The sequence below is a fragment of the Pecten maximus genome, chromosome 16 (genome assembly GCF_902652985.1).
Source record: "Pecten maximus chromosome 16, xPecMax1.1, whole genome shotgun sequence".
Taxonomy (NCBI): domain Eukaryota; kingdom Metazoa; phylum Mollusca; class Bivalvia; order Pectinida; family Pectinidae; genus Pecten; species Pecten maximus.
Window position 1 is genome coordinate 19,969,703 of NC_047030.1, and position 23,996 is coordinate 19,993,698.

Below are 23,996 nucleotides of genomic sequence, written 5' to 3' on the forward strand. Positions count from 1 at the left end.
GAACATTAAGATAAGTTTGTGTTTTTGCCTTCTGCAACTCAATGATTAACACCCTAATTCTGTATATAGTTTTTCATGTGAAGTACCTTTGCGTAAACCAGTAATTAATCTAGCAGCATCTAATTGAATTGATTCTAAGAGATTTTTTTGTATTTGTGAACAGTTATCCCAAACAACATCAGCATATTCAATAATTGGCCTAATATAGGATGTATATATGGTTGTTAGAGACTTCCTATCAATTTTAGTTTTTAATAATCTTAAAATGTTTATTCTTTTTGAAGCTTTATCATATATATTAGAAATGTGTTGGTTCCACTTGGCATCATCACTGAGTGTTAGACCAAGGTGTGTATGTAGTTTATTTTCAGTAACTGGTTCATCATAAGAATTTACAGCAGGGTGATCTTTATTATTTTTTCTAGAAAATATAACTGATTCTGTCTTAGCAGGATTAAATTTAATATCCCATTTATTAGCCCATTGTTTGATATTAATTAGATCATTAGTGAGACTTTGAGCTATTTCAATGGGGTTATTATCACATATACCATACAGAGAGGTGTCATCTGCAAATAGTTTTATCTTATTAGAAACACAATCAACAATATCATTAATATAGATTAAAAACATCAGTGGTCCGAGGACTGAGCCTTGAGGAACCCCAGCTTGAACAGGGTCAAATGTCGATACAAAACCTTCAGTTTGAACTCTCTGTTTTCTGTGTAATAAAATTTTTTTAAACCAGTTTAAAAGATTACCTTTAATACCATATAACTCCAGCTTGTAAACCAGACCATCATGCCAAACCCTGTCAAATGCCTTACTAATATCGCAAAATATGTATCTAATTTCTTTGTTTTGATCAAGACATTTAACAATGGTATGGTAGATAGACAATAATTGATTTACAGTAGAGTCATTGGGTGTAAAGCCAGACTGATGTTTAGTGATAATTTTATAAGTGGTGAGGTAATTATATAAGTATTTAAAAATAATCTTTTCTAACATTTTACTAAAACATGATGTTACAGAGATAGGTCTATAGTTAGATACCTCATTGACTAATCCTTTACCTTTAAAGATAGCATTAATATTTGCCATTTTCCAGCTAAGTGGGATTACACCTGTTTCAAGAGTTTTGTTGAATAAAAGAGTAAGAGGTACATATATAGATGATAGTAGATTTTTTATGACTTTAGGAATCATATTGTCTGGTCCAGCAGGTTTGTTACTATTTAAGAGGAATAACTGATCTTTTACATCCTGCTGTGTTATAATAATGTTGTCAATGGAATGGGGGGAATTCTGGATAATTTCTGGAATTGGATCAGTATTTGCTGATGTTGTTGATATGGAAACAAAATATTTATTTAAACACTCAGCTTTGTCAAATGGATGTTGTATAAAAGTGTTGTTGTTTAATAGTGGGGGAATAGATGTAGATTTATTATTAATATTAAGGACATTTCTTGCAATTTTCCACCATTTATTGGGGGGAATAGATTTATCAGAAAGTGACTTTTGTAAATTTTCAATATATGTGTTTTTTGCTTCTCTTATCTTAGTAATAATTTCATTTCTCTTAATTCTATAATTTTCCCAATGGTGCATGGAATTAGTAGTTTTTGCTTTCCTATGAACTCTATTTCTTTGTCTTATAATTAATCTGATATCATTAGTCATCCATTTCTTATCATTTGGTCTAACTGTAACATATTTACTTGGTACACATTCACTGATTAAATCATTTACAGTATTACATAAAATATTATTAAATTCATTCGTATCATGTATATTGATTAAATTATCCCAATCCTTCTCTAAAATATGTCTGTTCATCTTATCAAAATCAGCATCTTGATATATAAAGATTTTTTTACGATAAGATTGTTTTTTGAAAACTGAATAAGAGATAGTGAATTGAACCAGTGAATGGTCACTACATATTGGAGGAAGTACGGATGCATTTTTAATCAGACTTGTATTATTAGTAAAAACAATATCAATTGAAGTTGATGAAGTTGGGGTGATACGAGTAGGGTCCTTTATGAGATTTGAAAGATTAAATTTAGTCATCATTCTAGCCAGATTTGAATGAGGTTGAAGATTAAGCATGTTGACATTGATATCACCAGTTATCACTATGTCAAGGTTTGTGTTAATGGCTTTTTCAATGATGGTGTCCAGAATGTCCCAATATCTAACTGGTGATTCCGGTCGATATAAACAAGCCAATAAAAATTTTCGAGATTCAATATGGACCTCTACCCATAACATTTCAACTTCATCTTGTTCAAGATCATGTCTTCTTTTAGTAACAATATTATCTTTATGATATATTAAAACTCCACCACCGGGGCCAGTTTTCCTGTCTAGTCTGTGAATATTTTCAGAATAAGATTGAATCATTAGTTCAGAATCAGGTATTGCAGGAGTGAGATGTGTTTCCGTTAGACAGATAATGTCACTATCATATAATTCAGCATCAATAATATCTATTTTATGTCTTAGTGATCTTATGTTTAGGTGGGAAATATCAAGGTTGTGTAAGGGACCTGGATTTAGTTCAACATCACAACTAATTATTATTAACATACCAATGATATATAGAACAAAAATTAAGTTGTTAACTATTGGTGTAGAATACACGGGTAGATAATATGCTATATTGTATGCAATACTTTGTACAGTTAATTTATAATTAAACACAACTAAGTACACGTTGCCCCCAGTGAATCTACATGCCCTATCATAGAACAAGTATATTACTCTACTAGTCATTATCAAATAACCATATCTTTATAATATATTTGATAGGGCATGTGATACAGCTGGTATTTGTATGTACCTGTACGAGTGAAAATGTATACATTGAGACTGGGCAAGTCTTAAAATTGTTATAATAAAACAAAATGTGAAAAAATAAGCGATTTGTGGGCAAAGTCCACAAAAGTAATACATACATGTATATACAAGTAATTACCATACATGGATGAAAAATCATAGAAGACATCCCGCTATTTACATGGATGGACATCTTCAAAAAAACTGTAAACAAAACGTTCAACTATTTATATACAGACCACGTGAAAGCACTCTAGTGATCACGATCATATATTCTCATCATAGTCTCTCAAACACTTAACTAAGTTTCAGTTTACTTACCATTTACTGTTCAGTACAACATGACTTGTTGGTTTAGTTTAATATTATAATGAAATGTGAGTTAATTTAAATATTATCATGACTTATACTGTAGTTAAGTTAAATATTAGCATGACTTATGGTGTGAGTTAAGTTAAATCATAACAATATCATCATGACATGTTAGGTAAATTGAAATGGTATCATGACTTGTTTGTTTAGTAAAGATATTATCATGAATATTTTTTTGTTTAATATTATTATGATATATAAGATTAGGTAAAATATAGCATGTCTTGTTAATGAATTAATATTGTTATCATGACTGCTTAGTTAAGTTAAATATTATCATGACTTGTAAGCTAAGTTAAATATTATCATGACTTTTCAGTTAAGTTAAATATTATCATGACTTGTTAGCTAAGTTAAATATTATGATGACTTGTTGGTTAAGTTAAATATTATCATGACTTGTAAGTTTAGTTAAAATAGTATCATGACTTGTTAGTTAAGTTGAATATTATCATGACTTTTCAGTTAAGTTAAATATTATCATGACTTGTTAGTTAGTTAAATATTATCATGACTTGTAAGTTTAGTTAAAATAGTATCATGAGTTGTTAGTTTAGTTAAATATTTACATGACTTGTTAGTTAAGTTGAATATTATCATGACTTGTTAGTTAAGTTAAATATTATCATGACTTGTTAGTTAAGTTGAATATTATCATGACTTGTTAGTTTAGTTGAATATTTACATGACTTGTTAGTTAAGTTGAATATTATCATGACTTGTTAGTTAAGTCAAATATTATCATGACTTGTTAGTTAAGTTGAATATTATCATGACTTGTTAGTTTAGTTAAATATTATCATGACTTATTAGCTTATTTAGTTAGGATATTATCCTGAATAATTATTTTAGTTTAATATTATGATTTGTTAGATTAGGTAAATAATAACATGTCTTGTGAATTAATTTAAACTGTTATCATGTCTTGTTAGTTTAGTTTAAATATTATCATGACTTGTAAGTAAGTTAAATATAATCATGACTTCTTAGTTAAGTTAATATTAGCATGAATTGTTGGTTTGTTCAAATATAATCATGACTTGTTGGTTTATTCAAATATAATCATGGCTTGTTAGTTTAGTTTAATATCATCAGGACTTGTTAGTTAAGTCAAATGTAATCATGACTAATCATAAGTTAAGTATTATCATGACTTGTTAGTTTAGTTGAATATTATCATGACTTATTTACATGACTTGTTAGTTAAGTTGAATATTATCATGACTTGTTAGTTAAGTTAAATATTATCATGACTTGTTAGTTTAGTTGAATATTATCATGATTTGTTAGTTAAGTTGAATATTATCATGGCTTGTTAGTTTAGTTAAATATTATCATGACTTGTTAGCTTAGTTAGTTAGGATATTATCCTGAATAATTATTTTAGTTTAATATTATGATTTGTTAGATTAGGTAAATAATAACATGTCTTGTTAAATTGCTGAAATTATTATCATTACTTGTTAGTTTAGTTAAATATCATCATGACTTGTTAGTTAAGTTAAATATACTCATTACTTGTTGGTTTAGTTTAATATCACCATGACTTGTTAGCTAAGTTAACTATTATCATGACTTGTTATCATGAATAATTATTTTAGTTTAATAGTATTATGATTTATCAGATAAGGTAAAATATAGCATGTCTTGATAATTAATTTAAGTTGTTATCATGACTTTTAGTTGGGTTAAATAGTATCGTGACTTGTAAGCTAAGCTAATATTATCATGACTTGTTAGCTAAGTTAGTTAAGATATTATCCTGAATAATTATTTTAGTTTAATATTATTATGATTTGTTAGATTAGGTAAATAATAACATGTCTTGTGAATTAATTTAAACTGTTATCATGACTTGTTAGTTAAATTAGATCTAAGCATGACTTGTTGGTTTAGTTTAATATTATCATGACTTGTTAGTTTAGTCAAATGTTAGCACGACTTGCTAGTTAAGTATTATGATGACTTGTTAGTTAAGTTAAATATTATCATTACTTGTTAGTTAAGTTAAATCATAACAATATCATCATGACATGTTAGGTAAGTTGAAATGGTATCATGACTTGTTTGTTTAATCAAGATATTATCATGAATAATTATTTTAGTTTAATATTATTATGATTTGTTAGATTAGGTAAATAATAACATGTCTTGTGAATTAATTTAAACTGTTATCATGTCTTGTTAGTTTAGTTTAAATATTATCATGACTTGTTAGTAAGTTAAATATAATCATGACTTCTTAGTTAAGTTAATATTAGCATGAATTGTTGGTTTGTTCAAATATAATCATGACTTGTTGGTTTATTCAAATATAATCATGGCTTGTTAGTTTAGTTTAATATCATCAGGACTTGTTAGTTAAGTCAAGTGTAATCATGACTAATCATAAGTTAAGTATTATCATGACTTGTTAGTTAAGTTAAGTATTATCATGACTTTTTAGTTAAGTTAAAATATTATCATTACTTGTTAGTTAATTTAAAATATTATCATTATTTGTTAGCTAAATTAAAATATTGTCATTACTTGTTAGTTATGAAAACCAATGACACGTATATAGTTATATATCCCACCATATGGATATAATGGGCGTTTTAGGCCGAAATAGCATCGCGTCGAATCTTTGCTGAATTGCAATATATACGGACGTAGGTTTATTTATTGGCACACGTAGGTTTATTGTTGTATAAAAGCGGTATTGAGACATCTAGACTTCTCGGCTGTCAAGTTTTGGTTACGGATTGTTATGCTAAATTCTTACACTTTTTTGTTTCTCCTTACTTTACGACTTAGAATAAGACATATACAAGTGTTGTAACAATTGTCATTTCATTTACTTTTTTGATAATCTAGATGAGCCGGTTTATCTACTGTATGACATGAAATTTATATGGTATACTTAATGTGTTACCTGTAAATGCAGTGTTAACAGTTTTAAAAATATTCTCTAGCTTTAGTAGGCCTACTTTTTACGTCTCTATTCATCATTGTATTGACTGATAATGAAGTGTACATAATGAAAGTGTCCTGATTTTTTTACGCCTTTATACAAGCTGCACTTACCGTGAAATGGACGGTGTTAATGAGGCGGATCCCTGCACATTGCTATTGAAAGCTTCCTGTGAGTGAATGCACGGTGTAATTATCAGGGTAAGATTCACTACTATGTACAAATCGTATTTATGGTTTTATGGCAGCCGTATAAACCTTGTGGAAGCGATGGTCTTAGTATTACTGCTGGTAAAGTATACAGCCTACGATCAGTTTTTTATATATATTTTGATCTAATTTAACACTAAACAATCTACTACATATTAAAGCCAATATTTCGTGAAACGTAAATATATAGATATGATTATGTGTACCTGCATGTTGGTTCGGTGAATGTACACTTACCTTGCCTTAACATTAAGATGTTACAATGATATGTTAACGAGATTTGGCTCTGAACTCTATGGTCACAACATTCACTATAGTAGTGGTATTTGTTTTATGTTGTTACTATGGTTACAACATTTATTCTAATTGCGGTATTTGTTTTATATTGTTACTATGGTTGCAACATTTACTATAGTGGTATTTTGTATTATTGTGTTACTATGGTCACACCATTTACTATAGTATTTGTATTATTTTGTTACTATGGTTACAACGTTGACTTTTGTAGTGGTACTTTGTTTTATGTTGTAACTATGGTTACAGTATTTACTTTAGAAGTGGTATTTTGTTTTATCTTGTAACTATGGTTGCAACATTTACTATAGTAGTGGTATTTTGTTTTATCTTGTAACTATGGTTACACCATTTACATTAGAAGTGGTATTTTGTTTTATGTTATTACTATAGTTACATTTTTTTCTTTAGTTTTGTCATCTAATTATCTCATTTAAAACAGATTATCAAAAGTATATATTTTGTAATGAGAAAGTCTTGGAAATGCATCACTCCACGTATTGCGTTCTAAGTGGTCAGATATTGCACGAGACCTTCGCCTATACAGCTGATGTCTGATGTTCTGAAAATGTACATATTGTATGCATATACATGACATAATCTATCGTGGCAAATATCTCTTCGGTATTCTATTCGGGCCCACAAGCGCATTATTATAAATTTTAACTCATAACCGCTTCAAAATGAGTGAAATCAACTACTACACATTCGTTTTGGGATTGCTTTAAAGTGATTGTGTTTACTTAAAGATTTGTGTAGAGTTTGAGCCGCCAGTGTAGGGCCGTTGGGACAAAGAGATGCCCTACATATATTTCCCTACCCTGTAGAACATTGTTGATACACATTGTATGAATCATGTTACTGCCAAACACGGAAAACTGAATACCCATTGACAACGTTCATTTTTGTTGAAATGTTCATTCTGTGTAAACCAAGACCTGTTTACATTGAGACACTATAGCATAAACACTGTCAATTACACGTTAGCGCCACCACGGCGAAATATAAGAGGTTTCTTTATGGTGCGAATGTATCGCTAGTGACTTCCAAGGACAGAAAGGCTGACAGACTACCCTTAGATAGTGTTGTCTATACCAACGACAAAACGCATCTTTAGATATCGTTATCTAACTCCATGTTTGTTTGTTGTCAGATTTACATTACAGTTATGATATGTCTACTGATAATCGGACTACTGACGTGGTCATCAATTTGTCCAATGAATAATGGGGCTACTGACGTGGGAATCAAGTTGTCCACTGAATTACGGGGTTACTGACGAGGTTATCAAGTTGTCCACTACATTATAGTGCTAGTGACGTGGTTATCGTTTTGCCCACTGAATTATAGGGTTACTGACGAGATTTTCAAGTTGTCCACTGAATTATGGGGCTACTGACGAGGTTATCAATTTGTCCACTGAAATATGGTGCTACTGACGTTGTTATCAAGCCGGGTGTAAGAGAGATGGAAAGAAGATTGCGTGATTGGAGATAAATTCGATTTGTCCAGTAAACATTTTTCTTTTCGTCCTAAAGTCGTATATACACGATACCATAGAACCATCCAAATAAACATTATACTTGTATGAGTAATCCACATTATATAATAAAAATGTTATATAATTTTCCTTTTTGTCTCGTTTAAATTATCCACAATATAATTTCAGGGGTGCATGACTTTACGTTTTAGAAGGTATACATTATTAACCATATGCAGTGAATATGGTATCTGATTTTTTCTTTTTATATATATAGGGGCCGAGATAGCTCAGTCGGTTGAAGCGCCGGCCAGGTAGTCTCAGGTGAAGATCTGAGGTACATGGTTCGACAATCCATATCCGTATCGGTTTGTGTTTCTCGGATAGCTGAGATAGCCGTACTGGTGTCTTTGGGTAATACTTACCCTAATTGCTGTGGATGGCAAGCGACATACATCCCGATGTTCAGTGAGGTAGTCACCAGCTTCTACAAAGAGACCCCGCCTCAAAATGACGCTGGCTTCTCACGGGGCTATTAACTCAGCAAACAAGCAAATGTTATTATATATTGCATATATTCATTAAGTATACTTTCTCTATTATAAGTGAGCTGTATAGTGTCTATCACAACTTTAGTCCCTGTAAAAATAACCAATTGCAACAATTAGATTTTTAAACAATTTTACTATATTCAAGTGTTTGCCATCTAGACCAAGGCAACGTAACACAATCTGTAAACTGTACATTAATGTCCCAATATTCGCAATTTGTAGGATTCACAATATGATGTTTATGTAACTGTCCTTTTTAACAGCTTGTATGCACTTGCGTTTTATTACATTCAAATCCAATTATTTTGTGATGAAAGCAAGATAAAAGCCGAGTGATTGTAACGACACATTCATCTCACCAAAAGAAGTAACTTGGGTAAAAGATTATTCCTTTGTTGTTAGTTTAAATGTCGCAACTGCGATGGTTGTGACAATTGTAAAACTTATCACAGGCTCAGATATAACATTTATAGTCCCAGTTTGAGAGAGTCGAGCTCTATCAAGGTAAGTTATTCTGAAGAATGTACCTACAAATAGCTACATGTAGAGAGAGTAGAGTAATATCTAGGAAAATGTTTCTCTTGAATGTATGAGAGGAGTGATTTGTCGGTAAGTTAATCTGCAATGAATGGGTGGAGTAATATCTAGGTAAGTTAATCTGTGTAATGTATGAGTGGAGTAATATCTAGGTAAGTCAATTTATATAATATATTAGTGGAGTAATATCTAGGTAAGTTAATCTGTATAATATATGATTGGAGTAATATCTAGGTAAGTTAATTTGTATAATGTATGAGTGGAGTAATATCTAAGTAAGTTAATCTACTGTATATAATGTATGAGTGGAGTAATATATTGGTAAGTAAATCTGTATAATGTATGAGTGGAGTAATATCTAGGTAAGTTAATCTGTATAATGAATGAGTGGAGTAATATCTAGGTAAGTTAATCTATATAATGTATGAGACGAGTAATATCTAGGTAAGTTAATCTGTATAAAGTATGAGTGGAGTAATATCTAGGTAAGTTAATCTGTATAATGTATGAGACGAGTAATATCTAGGTAAGTTAATCTGTATAATGTATGAGTGGAGTAATATCTAGGTAAGTTAATCTGTATAAAGTATGAGTGGAGTAATATCTAGGTAAGTTAATCTGTATAATATATGAGACGAGTAATATCTAGGTAAGTTAATCTGTATAATGTATGAGTGGAGTAATATCTAGGTAAGTTTATCTATATAATGTATGAGTGGAGTAATATCTAGGTAAGTTAATCTGTATAATGTTTGAGTGGAGTAATATCTAGGTAAGCTAGTCTGTATAATGTATGAGTGGAGTAATATCTAGGTAAGTTTATCTATCAAATTTATGAGTGGAGTAATATCTAGGTAATTCAATCTATGTAATGTATGAGTGGAGTAATATCTAGGTAAGTTAATCTGCATAATGTATGAGACGAGTAATATCTGGGTAAGTTAATCTGTATAATGTATGAGTGGAGTAATATCTAGGTTAGTTAATCTGCATAATGTATGAGTGGAGTCATATCTAGGTAAGTTAATCTATATAATGTATGAATGGAGTAATGTCTGGGTAAGTTAATCTGTATAATGTTTGAGTGGAGTAATATTTAGGTAAATTAATATATATAATGTATGAGTGGAGTAAAATCATGTAAGTTAATCTGTATAATGTATGAGTGGAGTAATATCTAGGTAAGTTAATCTATATAATGTATGAATGGAGTAATGTCTAGGTAACTTAATCTGTATAATGTGTGAGTGGAGTAATATATTGGTAAGTTAATCTCTATAATATATTAGTGGAGTAATATCTAGGTAAGTTAATCTATATAAAGTATGAGTGGAGTAATATCTAGGTAAGTTAATCTATATAATCTATGAGTGGAGTAATATCTAGGTAAGTTAATCTGTATAATGTATGAGACGAGTAATATCTAGGTAAGTTAATCTGTATAATTTATGAGTGGAGTAATATCTAGGTAAATTATTCTGTATTATGTATGAATGGAGTAATATCTAGGTAAGTTAATCTGTATGATGTATGAGTGGAGTAATATCTAGGTAAGTTAATCTGTGTAATGTATGAGACGGGTAATATCTAGGTAAGTTAATCTGTGTAATGTATGAGTGGAGTAATATATAGGTAAGTTAATCTGTATAAAGTATGAGTGGAGTAATATATAGGTAAGTTAATCTGTATAATGTATGAGACGGGTAATATCTAGGTAAGTTAATCTGTATAATGTATGAGACGAGTAATATCTAGGTAAGTGAATCTGTATAAAGTATGAGTGGAGTAATATCTAGGTAAGTTAATCTGTATAATGTATGAGTGGAGTAATATCTAGGTAAGTTTATCTATATAATGTATGAGTGGAGTAATATCTAGGTAATTCAATCTATGTAATGTATGAGTGGAGTAATATCTAGGTAAGTTAATCTGTATAATGTATGAGTGGAGTAATATCTAGGTAAGTTTATCTATATAATGTATGAGTGGAGTAATATCTACGTATTTCAATCTATGTAATGTATGAGTGGAGTAATATCTAGGTAAGTTAATCTGTATAATGTATGAGACGAGTAATATCTGGGTAAGTTAATCTGTATAATGTATGAGACGAGTAATATCTAGGTAAGTTAATCTGTAAAATGTATGAGTGGAGTAATATCTAGGTTAGTTAATCTGTATAATGTATGAGTGGAGTAATATCTAGGTAAGTTAATCTGTATAAAGTATGAGTGGAGTAATATCTAGGTAAGTTTATCTATATAATGTATGAGTGGAGTAATATCTAGGTAATTCAATCTATGTAATGTATGAGTGGAGTAATATCTAGGTTAGTTAATCTGTATAATGTATGAGTGGAGTAATATCTAAGTAAGTTAATCTATATAATGTATGAATGGAGTAATGTCTAGGTAAGTTAATCTGTATAATGTGTGAGTGGAGTAATATCTAGGTAAGTTAATCTGTATAATGTATGAGTGGAGTAATATCTAGGTAAGTTAATCTGTATAATGTATGAGACGAGTAATATCTAGGTAAGTTAATCTGTATAATGTATGAGTGGAGTAATATCTAGGTAAGTTAATCTATATAATGTATGAATGGAGTAATGTCTAGGTAAGTTAATCTATATAATGTATGAGTGGAGTAATATCTAGGTAAGTTAATCTGTATAATGTATGAGTGGAGTAATATCTAGGTAAGTTAATCTATATAATGTATGAGTGGAGTAATATCTAGGTAAGTTAATCTGTATAATGTATGAGTGGAGTAATATCTAGGTAAGTTAATCTGTATAATGTATGAATGGAGTAATATCTAGGTAAGTTAATCTATATAATGTATGAGTGGAGTAATATCTAGGTAAGTTAATCTGTATAATGTATGAGTGGAGTAATATCTAGGTAAGTTAATCTGTATAATGTATGAGTGGAGTAATATCTAGGTAAGTTAATCTGTATAATGTATGAGTGGAGTAATATCTAGGTAAGTTAATCTGTATAATGTATGAGTGGAGTAATATCTAGGTAAGTTAATCTGTATAATGTATGAGTGGAGTAATATCTAGGTAAGTTAATCTGTATAATGTATGAGTGGAGTAATATCTAGGTAAGTTAATCTATATAATGTATGAGTGGAGTAATATCTAGGTAAGTTAATCTGTATAATGTATGAGTGGAGTAATATCTAGGTAAGTTAATCTGTATAATGTATGAGTGGAGTAATATCTAGGTAAGTTAATCTGTATAATGTATGAGTGGAGTAATATCTAGGTAAGTTAATCTGTGTAATGTATGAGTGGAGTAATATCTAGGTAAGTTAATCTGTATAATGTATGAGTGGAGTAATATCTAGGTAAGTTAATCTATATAATGTATGAGTGGAGTAATATCTAGGTAAGTTAATTTGAATAATGTATGAGTGGAGTAATATCTAGGTAAGTTAATCTCTATAATGTATGAGTGGAGTAATATCTAGGTAAGTTAATCTATATAATGTATGAGTGGAGTAATATCTAGGTAAGTTAATCTGTATAATGTATGAGATGGAGTAATATCTAGGTAAGTTAATCTATATAATGTATGAATGGAGTAATATCTAGGTAAGTTAATCTATATAATGTATGAGTGGAGTAATATTTAGGTAAGTTAATCTGTATAATGTATGAGTGGAGTAATATCTCTGTAAGTTAATCTGTATAATGTATGAGTGGAGTAATATCTAGGTAAGTTAATCTGTATAATGTATGAGTAGAGTAATATCTAGGTAAGTTAATATATATAATGTATGAATGGAGTAATATCTAGGTAAGTTAATCTGTATAATGTATGAGTGGAGTAATATCTAGGTAAGTTAATCTATATAATGTATGAGTAGAGTAATGTCTAGGTAAGTTAATCTGTATAATGTATGAGTGGAGTAATATCTAGGTAATTTAATCTATATAATGTATGAGTGGAGTAATATCTAGGTTAGTTAATCTGTATAATGTGTGAGTGGAGTAATATCTAGGTAACTTAATCTGTATAATGTGTGAGTGGAGTAATATATTGGTAAGTTAATCTCTATAATATATTTGTGGAGTAATATCTAGGTAAGTTTATCTATATAATGTGTGAGTGGAGTAATATCTAGGTAAGTTAATCTGTATAATGTATGAGTGGAGTAATATCTAGGTAAGTTAATCTGTATAATGTATGAGTGGAGTAATATCTAGGTAAGTTAATCTGTATAATGTGTGAGTGGAGTAATATCTAGGTAAGTTAATCTGTATAATGTATGAGTGGAGTAATATCTAGGTAAGTTAATCTATATAATGAATTAGTGGAGTAATATATTGGTAAGTTAATCTGTATAAGATATGAGTGGAGTAATATCTAGGTAAGTTAATCTGTATAATGTATGAGTGGAGTAATATCTAGGTAAGTTAATCTGTATAATGTATGAGTGGAGTAATATCTAGGTAAGTTAATCTGTATAATGTATGAGTGGAGTAATATCTAGGTAAGTTAATCTGTATAATGTATGAGTGGAGTAATATCTAGGTAAGTTAATCTGTATAATGTATGAGTGGAGTAATATCTAGGTAAGTTAATCTGTATAATGTATGAGTGGAGTAATATCTAGGTAAGTTAATCTGTATAATGTATGAGTGGAGTAATATCTAGGTAAGTTAATCTGTATAATGTATGAGTGGAGTAATATTTAGGTAAGTTAATCTATATAATGTATGAGTGGAGTAATATCTAGGTAAGTTAATCTATATAATATATGAGTGGAGTAATATCTAGGTAAGTTAATCTATATAATGTATGAGTGGAGTAATATCTAGGTAAGTTAATCTGTATAATGTATGAGTGGAGTAATATCTAGGTAAGTTAATCTATATAATGTATGAGTGGAGTAATATCTAGGTAAGTTAATCTGTATAATGTATGAGTGGAGTAATATCTAGGTAAATTAATCTATATAATGCATGAGTGGAGTAATATCTAGGTAATTAATCTGTATAATGTATGAGTGGAGTAATATCTAGGTAAGTTAATCTGTATAATGTATGAGTGGAGTAATATCTAGGTAAGTTAATCTATATAATGTATGAGTGGAGTAATATCTAGGTAAGTTAATCTGTATAATGTATGAGTGGAGTAATATCTAGGTAAGTTAATCTGTATAATGTATGAGTGGAGTAATATCTAGGTAAGTTAATCTGTATAATGTATGAGTGGAGTAATATCTAGGTAAGTTAATCTATATAATGTATGAGTGGAGTAATATCTAGGTAAGTTAATCTGTATAAAGTATGAGTGGAGTAATATCTAGGTAAGTTAATCTGTATAATGTATGAGTGGAGTAATATCTAGGTAAGTTAATCTATATAATGTATGAGTGGAGTAATATCTAGGTAAGTTAATCTGTATAATGTATGAGTGGAGTAATATCTAGGTAAGTTAATCTGTATAATGTATGAGTGGAGTAATATCTAGGTAAGTTAATCTGTATAATGTATGAGTGGAGTAATATCTAGGTAAGTTAATCTGTATAATGTATGAGTGGAGTAATATCTAGGTAAGTTAATCTGTATAAAGTATGAGTGGAGTAATATATAGGTAAGTTAATCTGTATAATGTATGAGTGGAGTAATATCTAGGTAAGTTAATCTATATAATGTATGAGTGGAGTAATATCTAGGTAAGTTTATCTATATAATGTATGAGTGGAGTAATATCTAGGTAAGTTAATCTGTATAATGTATGAGTGGAGTCATATCTACGTAAGTTAATCTGTATAAAGTATGAGTGGAGTAATATTTAGGTAAGTTAATCTGCATAATGTATGAGTGGAGTAATATCTAGGTAAGTTAATCTATATAATGTATGAGTGGAGTAATATCTAGGTAAGGTAATCTATATAATGTATGAGTGGAGTAATATCTAGGTAAGTTAATCTGTATAATGTATGAGTGGAGTAATATCTAGGTAAGTTAATCTGTATAAAGTATGAGTGGAGTAATATTTAGGTAAGTTAATCTGCATAATGTATGAGTGGAGTAATATCTAGGTAAGTTAATCTATATAATGTATGAGTGGAGTAATATCTAGGTAAGGTAATCTATATAATGTATGAGTGGAGTAATATCTAGGTAAGTTAATCTGTATAATGTATGAGTGGAGTCATATCTACGTAAGTTAATCTGTATAATGTATGAGTGGAGTAATATCTACGTAAGTTAATCTGTATAATGTATGAGTGGAGTAATATCTACGTAAGTTAATCTATATAATGTATGAGACGAGTAATATCTAGGTAAGTGAATCTGTATAAAGTATGAGTGGAGTAATATCTAGGTAAGTTCAATCTATATAATGTATGAGTGGAGTAATATCTAGGTAATTCAATCTATGTAATGTATGAGTGGAGTGATATCTAGGTAAGTTAATCTATATAATGTATGAGACGAGTAATATCTGGGTAAGTTAATCTGTATAATGTATGAGTGGAGTAATATCTAGGTTAGTTAATCTGTATAATGTATGAGTGGAGTAATATCTAGGTAAGTTAATCTGTATAATGTATGAGTGGAGTAATATCTAGGTAAGTTAATCTATATAATGTATGAATGGAGTAATGTCTATGTAAGTTAATCTGTATAATGTGTGAGTGGAGTAATATCTAGGTAAGTTAATCTGTGTAATGTATGAGTGGAGTAATATCTAGGTAAGTTAATCTGTAGAATATATGAGTGGAGTAATATCTAGGTAAGTTAATCTATATAATGTATGAATGGAGTAATGTCTAGGTAACTTAATCTGTATAATGTGTGAGTGGAGTAATATCTAGGTAAGTTAATCTGTGTAATGTATGAGTGGAGTAATATCTAGGTAAGTTAATCTGTAGAATATATGAGTGGAGTAATATCTAGGTAAGTTAATCTATATAATGTATGAATGGAGTAATGTCTAGGTAACTTAATCTCTATAATATATTAGTGGAGTAATATCTAGGTAAGTTAATATATATAATGCATGAGTGGAGTAATATCTAGGTAAGTTAATCTGTAAAATGTATAAGTGGAGTAATATTTAGGTAAGGTAATCTATATAATACATGAGTGGAGTAATATCTAGGTAAGTTAATCTGTAAAATGTATGAGTGGAGTAATATCTAGGTAAGGTAATCTGTATAATGTATGAGTGGAGTAATATTTAGGTAAGGTAATCTATATAATGTGTGAGTGGAGTTATATCTAGGTAAGTTAATCTATATAATGTATGAGTGGAGTAATATCTAGGTAAGTTAATCTGTATAATGTATGAGTGGAGTAATATCTAGGTAAGTTAATCTGTATAATGTGTGAGTGGAGTAATATCTAGGTAAGTTAATCAGTATAATGTATGAGTGGGGTAATATCTAGGTAAGTTAATCAGTATAATGTGTGAGTGGGGTAATATCTAGGTAAACTAATCTATATAATGTATGAGTGGAGTAATATCTAGGTAAGTTAATCTGTATAATGTGTGAGTGGAGTAATATCTAGGTAAGTTAATCTGTATAATGTGTGAGTGGAGTAATATCTAGGTAAGTTAATCTGTATAATGTGTGAGTGGAGTAATATCTAGGTAAGTTAATCTATATAATGTATGAATGGAGTAATGTCTAGGTAAGTTAATCTGTATAATGTATGAGTGGAGTAATATCTAGGTAATTTAATCTATGCAATGTATGAATGGAGTAATATCTAGGTAAGTTAATCTGTATAATATATTAGTGGAGTAATATCTAGGTAAGTTAATCTATATAATGTGTGAGTGGAGTAATATCTAGGTAAGTTAATCTATTTAATGTATGAGTGGAGTAATATCTAGGTACGTTAATCTGTATAATGTATGAGTGGAGTAATATCTAGGTAAGTTAATCTGTATAATGTATGAGTAGAGTAATATCTAGGTAAGTTAATCTGTATAATGTGTGAGTGGAGTAATATCTAGGTAAGTTAATCTGTATAATGTATGAGTGGAGTAATATCTAGGTAAGTTAATCTATATAATGTATGAGTGGAGTAATATCTAGGTCAAGTTAATCTGTATAATGTATGAGACGAGTAATATCTAGGTAAGTTAATCTGTATAATGTATGAGTGGAGTAATATCTAGGTAAGATAATCTGTATAATGTATGAGTGGAGTAATATCTAGGTAAGTTAATCTGTATAATGTATGAGTGGAGTAATATCTAGGTAAGTTAATCTGTATAATGTATGAGTGGAGTAATATCTAGGTAAGTTAATCTGTATAATGTATGAGTGGAGTAATATCTAGGTAAGGTAATCTGTATAATGTATGAGTGGAGTAATATCTAGGTAAGTTAATCTGTATAATGTATGAGTGGAGTAATATCTAGGTAAGGTAATCTATATAATGTATGAGTGGAGTAATATCTAGGTAAGTTAAACTATATATGGTATGTGTGGATTAATATTTAGGTAAGTTAATCTATATAATGTATGAGTGGAGTAATATTTAGGTAAGTTAATCTATATAATGTATGAGTGGAGTAATATCTAGGTAAGTTAATCTGTATAATGTATGAGTGGAGTAATATCTATGTAAGTTAATCTGTATAATGTATGAGTGGAGTAATATCTAGGTAAGTTAATCTGTAAAATGTATGAGTGGAGTAATATCTAGGTAAGGTAATCTATATAATGTATGAGTGGAGTAATATCTAGGTAAGGTAATCTATATAATGTATGAGTGGAGTAATATCTAGGTAAGTTAATCTGTATAATGTATGAGTGGAGTAATATCTATGTAAGTTAATCTGTATAATGTATGAGTGGAGTAATATCTAGGTAAGTTATCTGTATAATGTATGAGTGGAGTAATATCTAGGTAAGATAATCTGTGTAATGTATGAGTGGAGTAATATCTATGTAAGTTAATCTGTATAATGTATGAGTGGAGTAATATCTAGGTAAGTTAATCTGTATAATGTATGAGTGGAGTAATATCTAGGTAAGTTATCTGTATAATGTATGAGTGGAGTAATATCTAGGTAAGTTAATCTGTATAATGTATGAGTGGAGTAATATCTATGTAAGTTAATCTGTATAATGTATGAGTGGAGTAATATCTAGGTAAGTTAATCTGTAAAATGTATGAGTGGAGTAATATCTAGGTAAGGTAATCTATATAATGTATGAGTGGAGTAATATCTAGGTAAGGTAATCTATATAATGTATGAGTGGAGTAATATCTAGGTAAGTTAATCTGTATAATGTATGAGTGGAGTAATATCTATGTAAGTTAATCTGTATAATGTATGAGTGGAGTAATATCTAGGTAAGTTATCTGTATAATGTATGAGTGGAGTAATATCTAGGTAAGATAATCTGTGTAATGTATGATTGGAGTAATATCTAGGTAAGGTAATCTGTATAATGTGTGAGTGGAGTAATATCTTGGTTAATCAAGTGATTCTGTAGAAAGTATCCATTAGTGTTATATCTAGGTAAGTTTTACTGAATTGATGTATGTATGGACTAAGTAACAGTTTGAGAGAGAGGTTTTTCTGTAATTGTTTTCGTATTTACTATAAATTACGTAATATTAAGTTAGACCGACATTGAAGCATTAAACAGCATTCTGGTCCGTATTATGGTCCTATAACATGGAACAGGATCGCAAACAAATTGACGCGTCTGCAAGGTGCAAGTTACATTTTACTTTAAATTTTTCGATGTAGAACAGCCAACGGAAATGCCCATGGATTTTTGTCTCGTGACTTTTCCTGAAAAAAATGTAGTGCGTGAAAACAATCACAAAGGCACTGATATCATTTCTAAAATTTAATCCATTTATGTCTCAAATTCACATTTTATGTTTTTCCCTGTCATATGGTAAGAAATATTTGGCCGCGCTTGAGATATGGTTACGTCGATAGAGAAAACATAATGTCAGAAAGATAGGCTCATTACAAACATGTATTTTGCATATTTTGTCACATAGTACAGAGCAGATATGATTATGTCAACTGAATAGAAGCTAAATCACACAGACGACAACACCGCGGTACCCACGTTGTAACCTGTAAATTAAGTATTTTATGATTGGGGTTAGAAGATTGGACAGGGTATGGGGGATTTGGGGCACCTGTCCAAATAAAGTTTTCACTATTTTGGACACTTAATTGTGTAATCCCTTTCAAAAGTAACATTTATGCAATTAATGCGAAACAGAGACAATTATATAAATGGTTACAAATCAATTGTAACTATTGATGTATTCATCAGTCCTTGGATACAATACATGGTAACCATGGTTATTGAAAGTGTATCATAGGTGATATTGTCAGCCGGACAGAAGAAAAGTGTATTTATATCTGAGCCAAACAGAATGTAAAATGTCGTGTGTTAACCTCAGCCTAACAGTGTTACTATATATAGTGTCGTGTGTTAAATTCAGTCTAGCAGTGTTACTATATATAGTGTCGTGTGTTAATCTCAGTCTAGCAGTGTTACTATACATAGTGTCGTGTGTTAACCTCAGTCGAGCAGTGTTACTATATATAGTGTTGTGTGTTAACCTCAGCCGAGCAGTGCTACTATATATAGTGTCGTGTGTTAATCTCAGTCTAGCAGTGTTACTATATATAGTGTCGTGTGTTAACCTCAGTCGAGCAGTGTTACTATATATAGTGTCGTGTGTTAACTTCAGTCTAGCAGTGTTACTATATATAGTGTCGTGTGTTAATCTCAGTCTAGCAGTGTTACTATATATAGTGTCGTGTGTCAACTTCAGTCTAGCAGTGTTACTATATATAGTGTCGTGTGTTAACCTCAGTCTAGCAGTGTTACTATAAATAGTGTCGTGTGTTAACCTCAGTCTAGCAGTGTTACTATAAATAGTGTCGTGTGTTAACTTCAGTCTAGCAGTGTTACTATATATAGTGTCGTGTGTTAACCTCAACCGATCAGTGTTACTATATATAGTATCGTGTGTTAACCTCAGCCGAGCAGTGTTACTATATATAGTGTCGTGTGTTAACCTCAGTCGAGCAGTGTTACTATATATAGTGTCGTGTGTTAACCTCAGCCTAGCAGTGTTACTATATATAGTGTCGTGTGTTAACTTCAGTCTAGCAGTGTTACTATAAATAGTGTCGTGTGTTAACTTCAGTCTAACAGTGTTACTATATATAGTGTCGTGTGTTAACTTCAGTCTAGCAGTGTTACTATATAGTGTCGTGTGTTAACCTCAGTCTAGCAGTGTTACTTTATATAGTGTCGTGTGTTAACTTCAGTCTAGCAGTGTTACTATAAATAGTGTCGTGTGTTAACTTCAGTCTAGCAGTGTTACTATATATAGTGTCGTGTGTTAACCTCAGTCTAGCAGTGTTACTTTATATAGTGTCGTGTGTTAACTTCAGTCTAGCAGTGTTACTATATATAGTGTCGTGTGTTAACCTCAGCCGAGCAGTGTTACTATATATAGTGTCGTGTGTTAACCTCAGTCGAGCAGTGTTACTATATATAGTGTCGTGTGTTAACCTCAGTCTAGCAGTGTTACTATATACAGTGTAGTGTGTTAACTTCAGTCTAGCAGTGTTACTATATATAGTATCGTGTGTTAATCTCAGCCGAGCAGTGTTACTATATATAGTGTCGTGTGTTAACTTCAGTCTAGCAGTGTTACTATATATAGTGTCGTGTGTTAACTTCAGTCTAGCAGTGTTACTATATATAGTGTCGTGTGTTAACCTCAGTCGAGCAGTGTTACTATAAATAGTGTCGTGTGTTAACTTCAGTCTAGCAGTGTTACTATATATAGTGTCGTGTGTTAACCTCAGTCTAGCAGTGTTACTATAAATAGTGTCATGTGTTAACCTCAGCCGAGCAGCGTTACTATATATAGTGTCGTGTGTTAACTTCAGTCTAGCAGTGTTACTATATATAGTGTCATGTGTTAACTTCAGTCTAGCAGTGTTACAATTTTATAATGTTTTGTGTTAACCTCAGTCTAGCAGTGTTACAGTCTGGTAACCCCTATCGACGAGAGGTCACATGTACTCTGTCACTAGTGACAGTTCCTTTGACATGATTGGATGTGATCACCAGATTACATTCACTGACTGATTATGACGAGCGACTGTGATGATACCGCTTGGAAAGGCGTCTATCATTGACTGACACTGGGGGTGCGAGTTGACAAATTATCTATACCTCACAAGCTGTGTAAATCTCCAGATCGTCAGACGGCGTTCCACTCATACTTCTCATTGTTCAAAGATTTGAATGGGGTAAGGTTAATTTTAATTTCAATTTTACCCCATGGTGTAAGAGGCATACGTGATTTATAGAAAAATGCATCGTATAAGAGGTGCACAACAGCTAATTATTTAACACTTGTAAAAACTCCATTATTCGTTAATTAGCACTCGCCAGACTTGTGGTGACCTTGTCTATTTAATACCTCACAAAATTGACATTGTGTAGTCACGTGTGCATGACCACGCCCATTTGCTAATAACGTAACGAGCCTGATGAGTTATGTGCGATATATGGAGTGATCATTGTCAACAATTACGTGTCAGTTAGGAGAGATCCCGTAACATACCGTCTAGGTTAACATGTAGTAACAGCGGCTCTGGAGAATACCTACAGACAATAACATTACCGTATAGTGATATTAAATTTGTCTATTGCAGAAACCCTTTCGGTGATGTGGACTCCAACTTTTAGACTTCTTCTTGTACTGTTCGTTCTAGGTAAGTAATCTAAACTAAACTTTATAAATGAGTACTTTCGAATTTTCCTCTGTTTTCAGTATTTTTGCACCTATGTTTTGTGTTTAAGTCACGGGAAAACATGTTCTGGAGATGACTGGGGCCACAATTGTGCAGAAAGCAAGTCAGGAAAATCCTAATTATAGTAAAGCTTTGTTAATATATGAGGAGGTGTATTAACATATAGTAAGATATGTTTGTTTTTATTTTCTAGTAATAAATGGAATAAAATATATAATTATGAATCTATTCATGATGTTAGTCTATAATATTCAGTAATCTGGTTTCGTACTTTATCGGGACCTATGTTTCTATTGGTCCAGCTGTCATTCATATTCGTCTTTTGTTGGGTACCGCAACTAAACGGCGTATATTCTGTAAAAAATATATAGGTAAGCAAAACGCCAAGGACATTTCATAATTTGTGGGAATCCAAAGGAAATCTGTGTCGCGTACATTAACATGCCGTATGTGTAGCGTATGAATGGCAGTTCTGTGTTGGATTTACTGTTTACGAATTTCAAGAGCTTTATTTGGTGTATGGCGTGACTGTGACGTAACCGTGACATAGAGGACATCGCTAATGAGTATCAGCGGCATACTTATCTTATCCATAGTGTATTGGGTACGTTTGCATATATATGATATAGTCTGATTATAGACCCGGGGAAGACTTGGTGTCATATAGGACTCCAGGTAGACTCGGAGTGCACTCTAAGTTTACCTAGAGTCCAAACGAAGTGCACTCCAAGTTCATATAGAGTCCAAATGGAGTTCACTCCAAGTTTACCTGGAGTCCAAACGGATTGCACTCCAAGATTACCTGGAGTCCAAACGGAGTGTACTTGAAGTTTACATGGAGTCCAAACGGAGTGCACTTGAAGTTTACATGGAGTCCAAACGGAGTGCACTTGAAGTTTACGTGGAGTCCAAACAGAGTGCACTTGAAGTTTACATGGAGTTCAAACGGATTGCACTCCAAGTTTATCTGGAGTCCGAACGGACTGCATTCCAAGTTTACCTGGAGTCCAAAAGGAGTGCACTTGGAGTGCACTTGGGTGCAACCTTAGTCTACACCCAACTGTTAGTCATACATATGTTTTCTTTGACGTATGTACGACGCTTATACTACATACATTGCGTTGCTCTGTCGTTGCCGCTACGCAGACACAGTGTTGTCAAAGTATCTGTGGCGTCGCATCAAGGCGCATGCGTGGCACTTGTGGCGTTCTTTGAAATATGAAATAAGTATGAGTAACTGTTGCCGGTTTCCTGTTGACTGCAATTGAACAAACTCTAAAAAAGAGGACAATCAGGCTGACAAATACTAGGTTAATAGCAGCCAACAAATAATCTGTTGTATGTTGAGACGGAGACCCCGTAGGTGTTGTGTGAGGCCCTGCCAATAAATATGTTGTATGAGGAGACGAAGACCCCGTAGGTTTTGTGTGCAAGGCCCTGCCAATAAATATGTTGTATGAGGAGACGAAGACCCCGTAGGTTTTGTGTGAGGCCCTGCCAACAAATATGTTGTATGAGGAGACGAAGACCCCGTAGGTTTTGTGTGAGGCCCTGCCAATAAATATGTTGTATGAGGAGACGAAGACCCCGTAGGTTTTGTGTGCGGCCCTGCCAACAAATATGTTGTATGAGGAGACGAAGACCCCGTAGGTTTTGTGTGAGGCCCTGCCAACAAATATGTTGTATGAGGAGACGAAGACCCCGTAGGTTTTGTGTGAGGCCCTGCCAATAAATATGTTGTATGAGGAGACGAAGACCCCGTAGGTTTTGTGTGCGGCCCTGCCAACAAATATGTTGTATGAGGAGACGAAGACCCCGTAGGTTTTGTGTGAGGCCCTGCCAACAAATATGTTGTATGAGGAGACGAAGACCCCGTAGGTTTTGTGTGAGGCCCTGCCAATAAATATGTTGTATGAGGAGACGAAGACCCCGTAGGTTTTGTGTGAGGCC

General features: G+C 31.6%; 1 protein-coding gene across 8 annotated transcripts in view; it reads left to right on the forward strand.

Annotated features, from left to right (window-relative positions):
* The window catches only part of LOC117345240, a 68,651-nt gene that overhangs the window by 9,816 nt on the left and 34,839 nt on the right, over nt 1-23,996 (forward strand). For 2 of the 8 annotated variants that reach the window (XM_033908269.1, XM_033908268.1), the window contains exons 1-2: nt 6,384-6,462; nt 21,948-22,007. In XM_033908269.1, coding sequence (XP_033764160.1) covers nt 6,405-6,462; nt 21,948-22,007 — 118 coding nt within the window. In that variant the 5' untranslated portion in view covers nt 6,384-6,404. The other 6 variants (XM_033908275.1, XM_033908270.1, XM_033908271.1 and 3 more) reach the window with 5 other exon arrangements.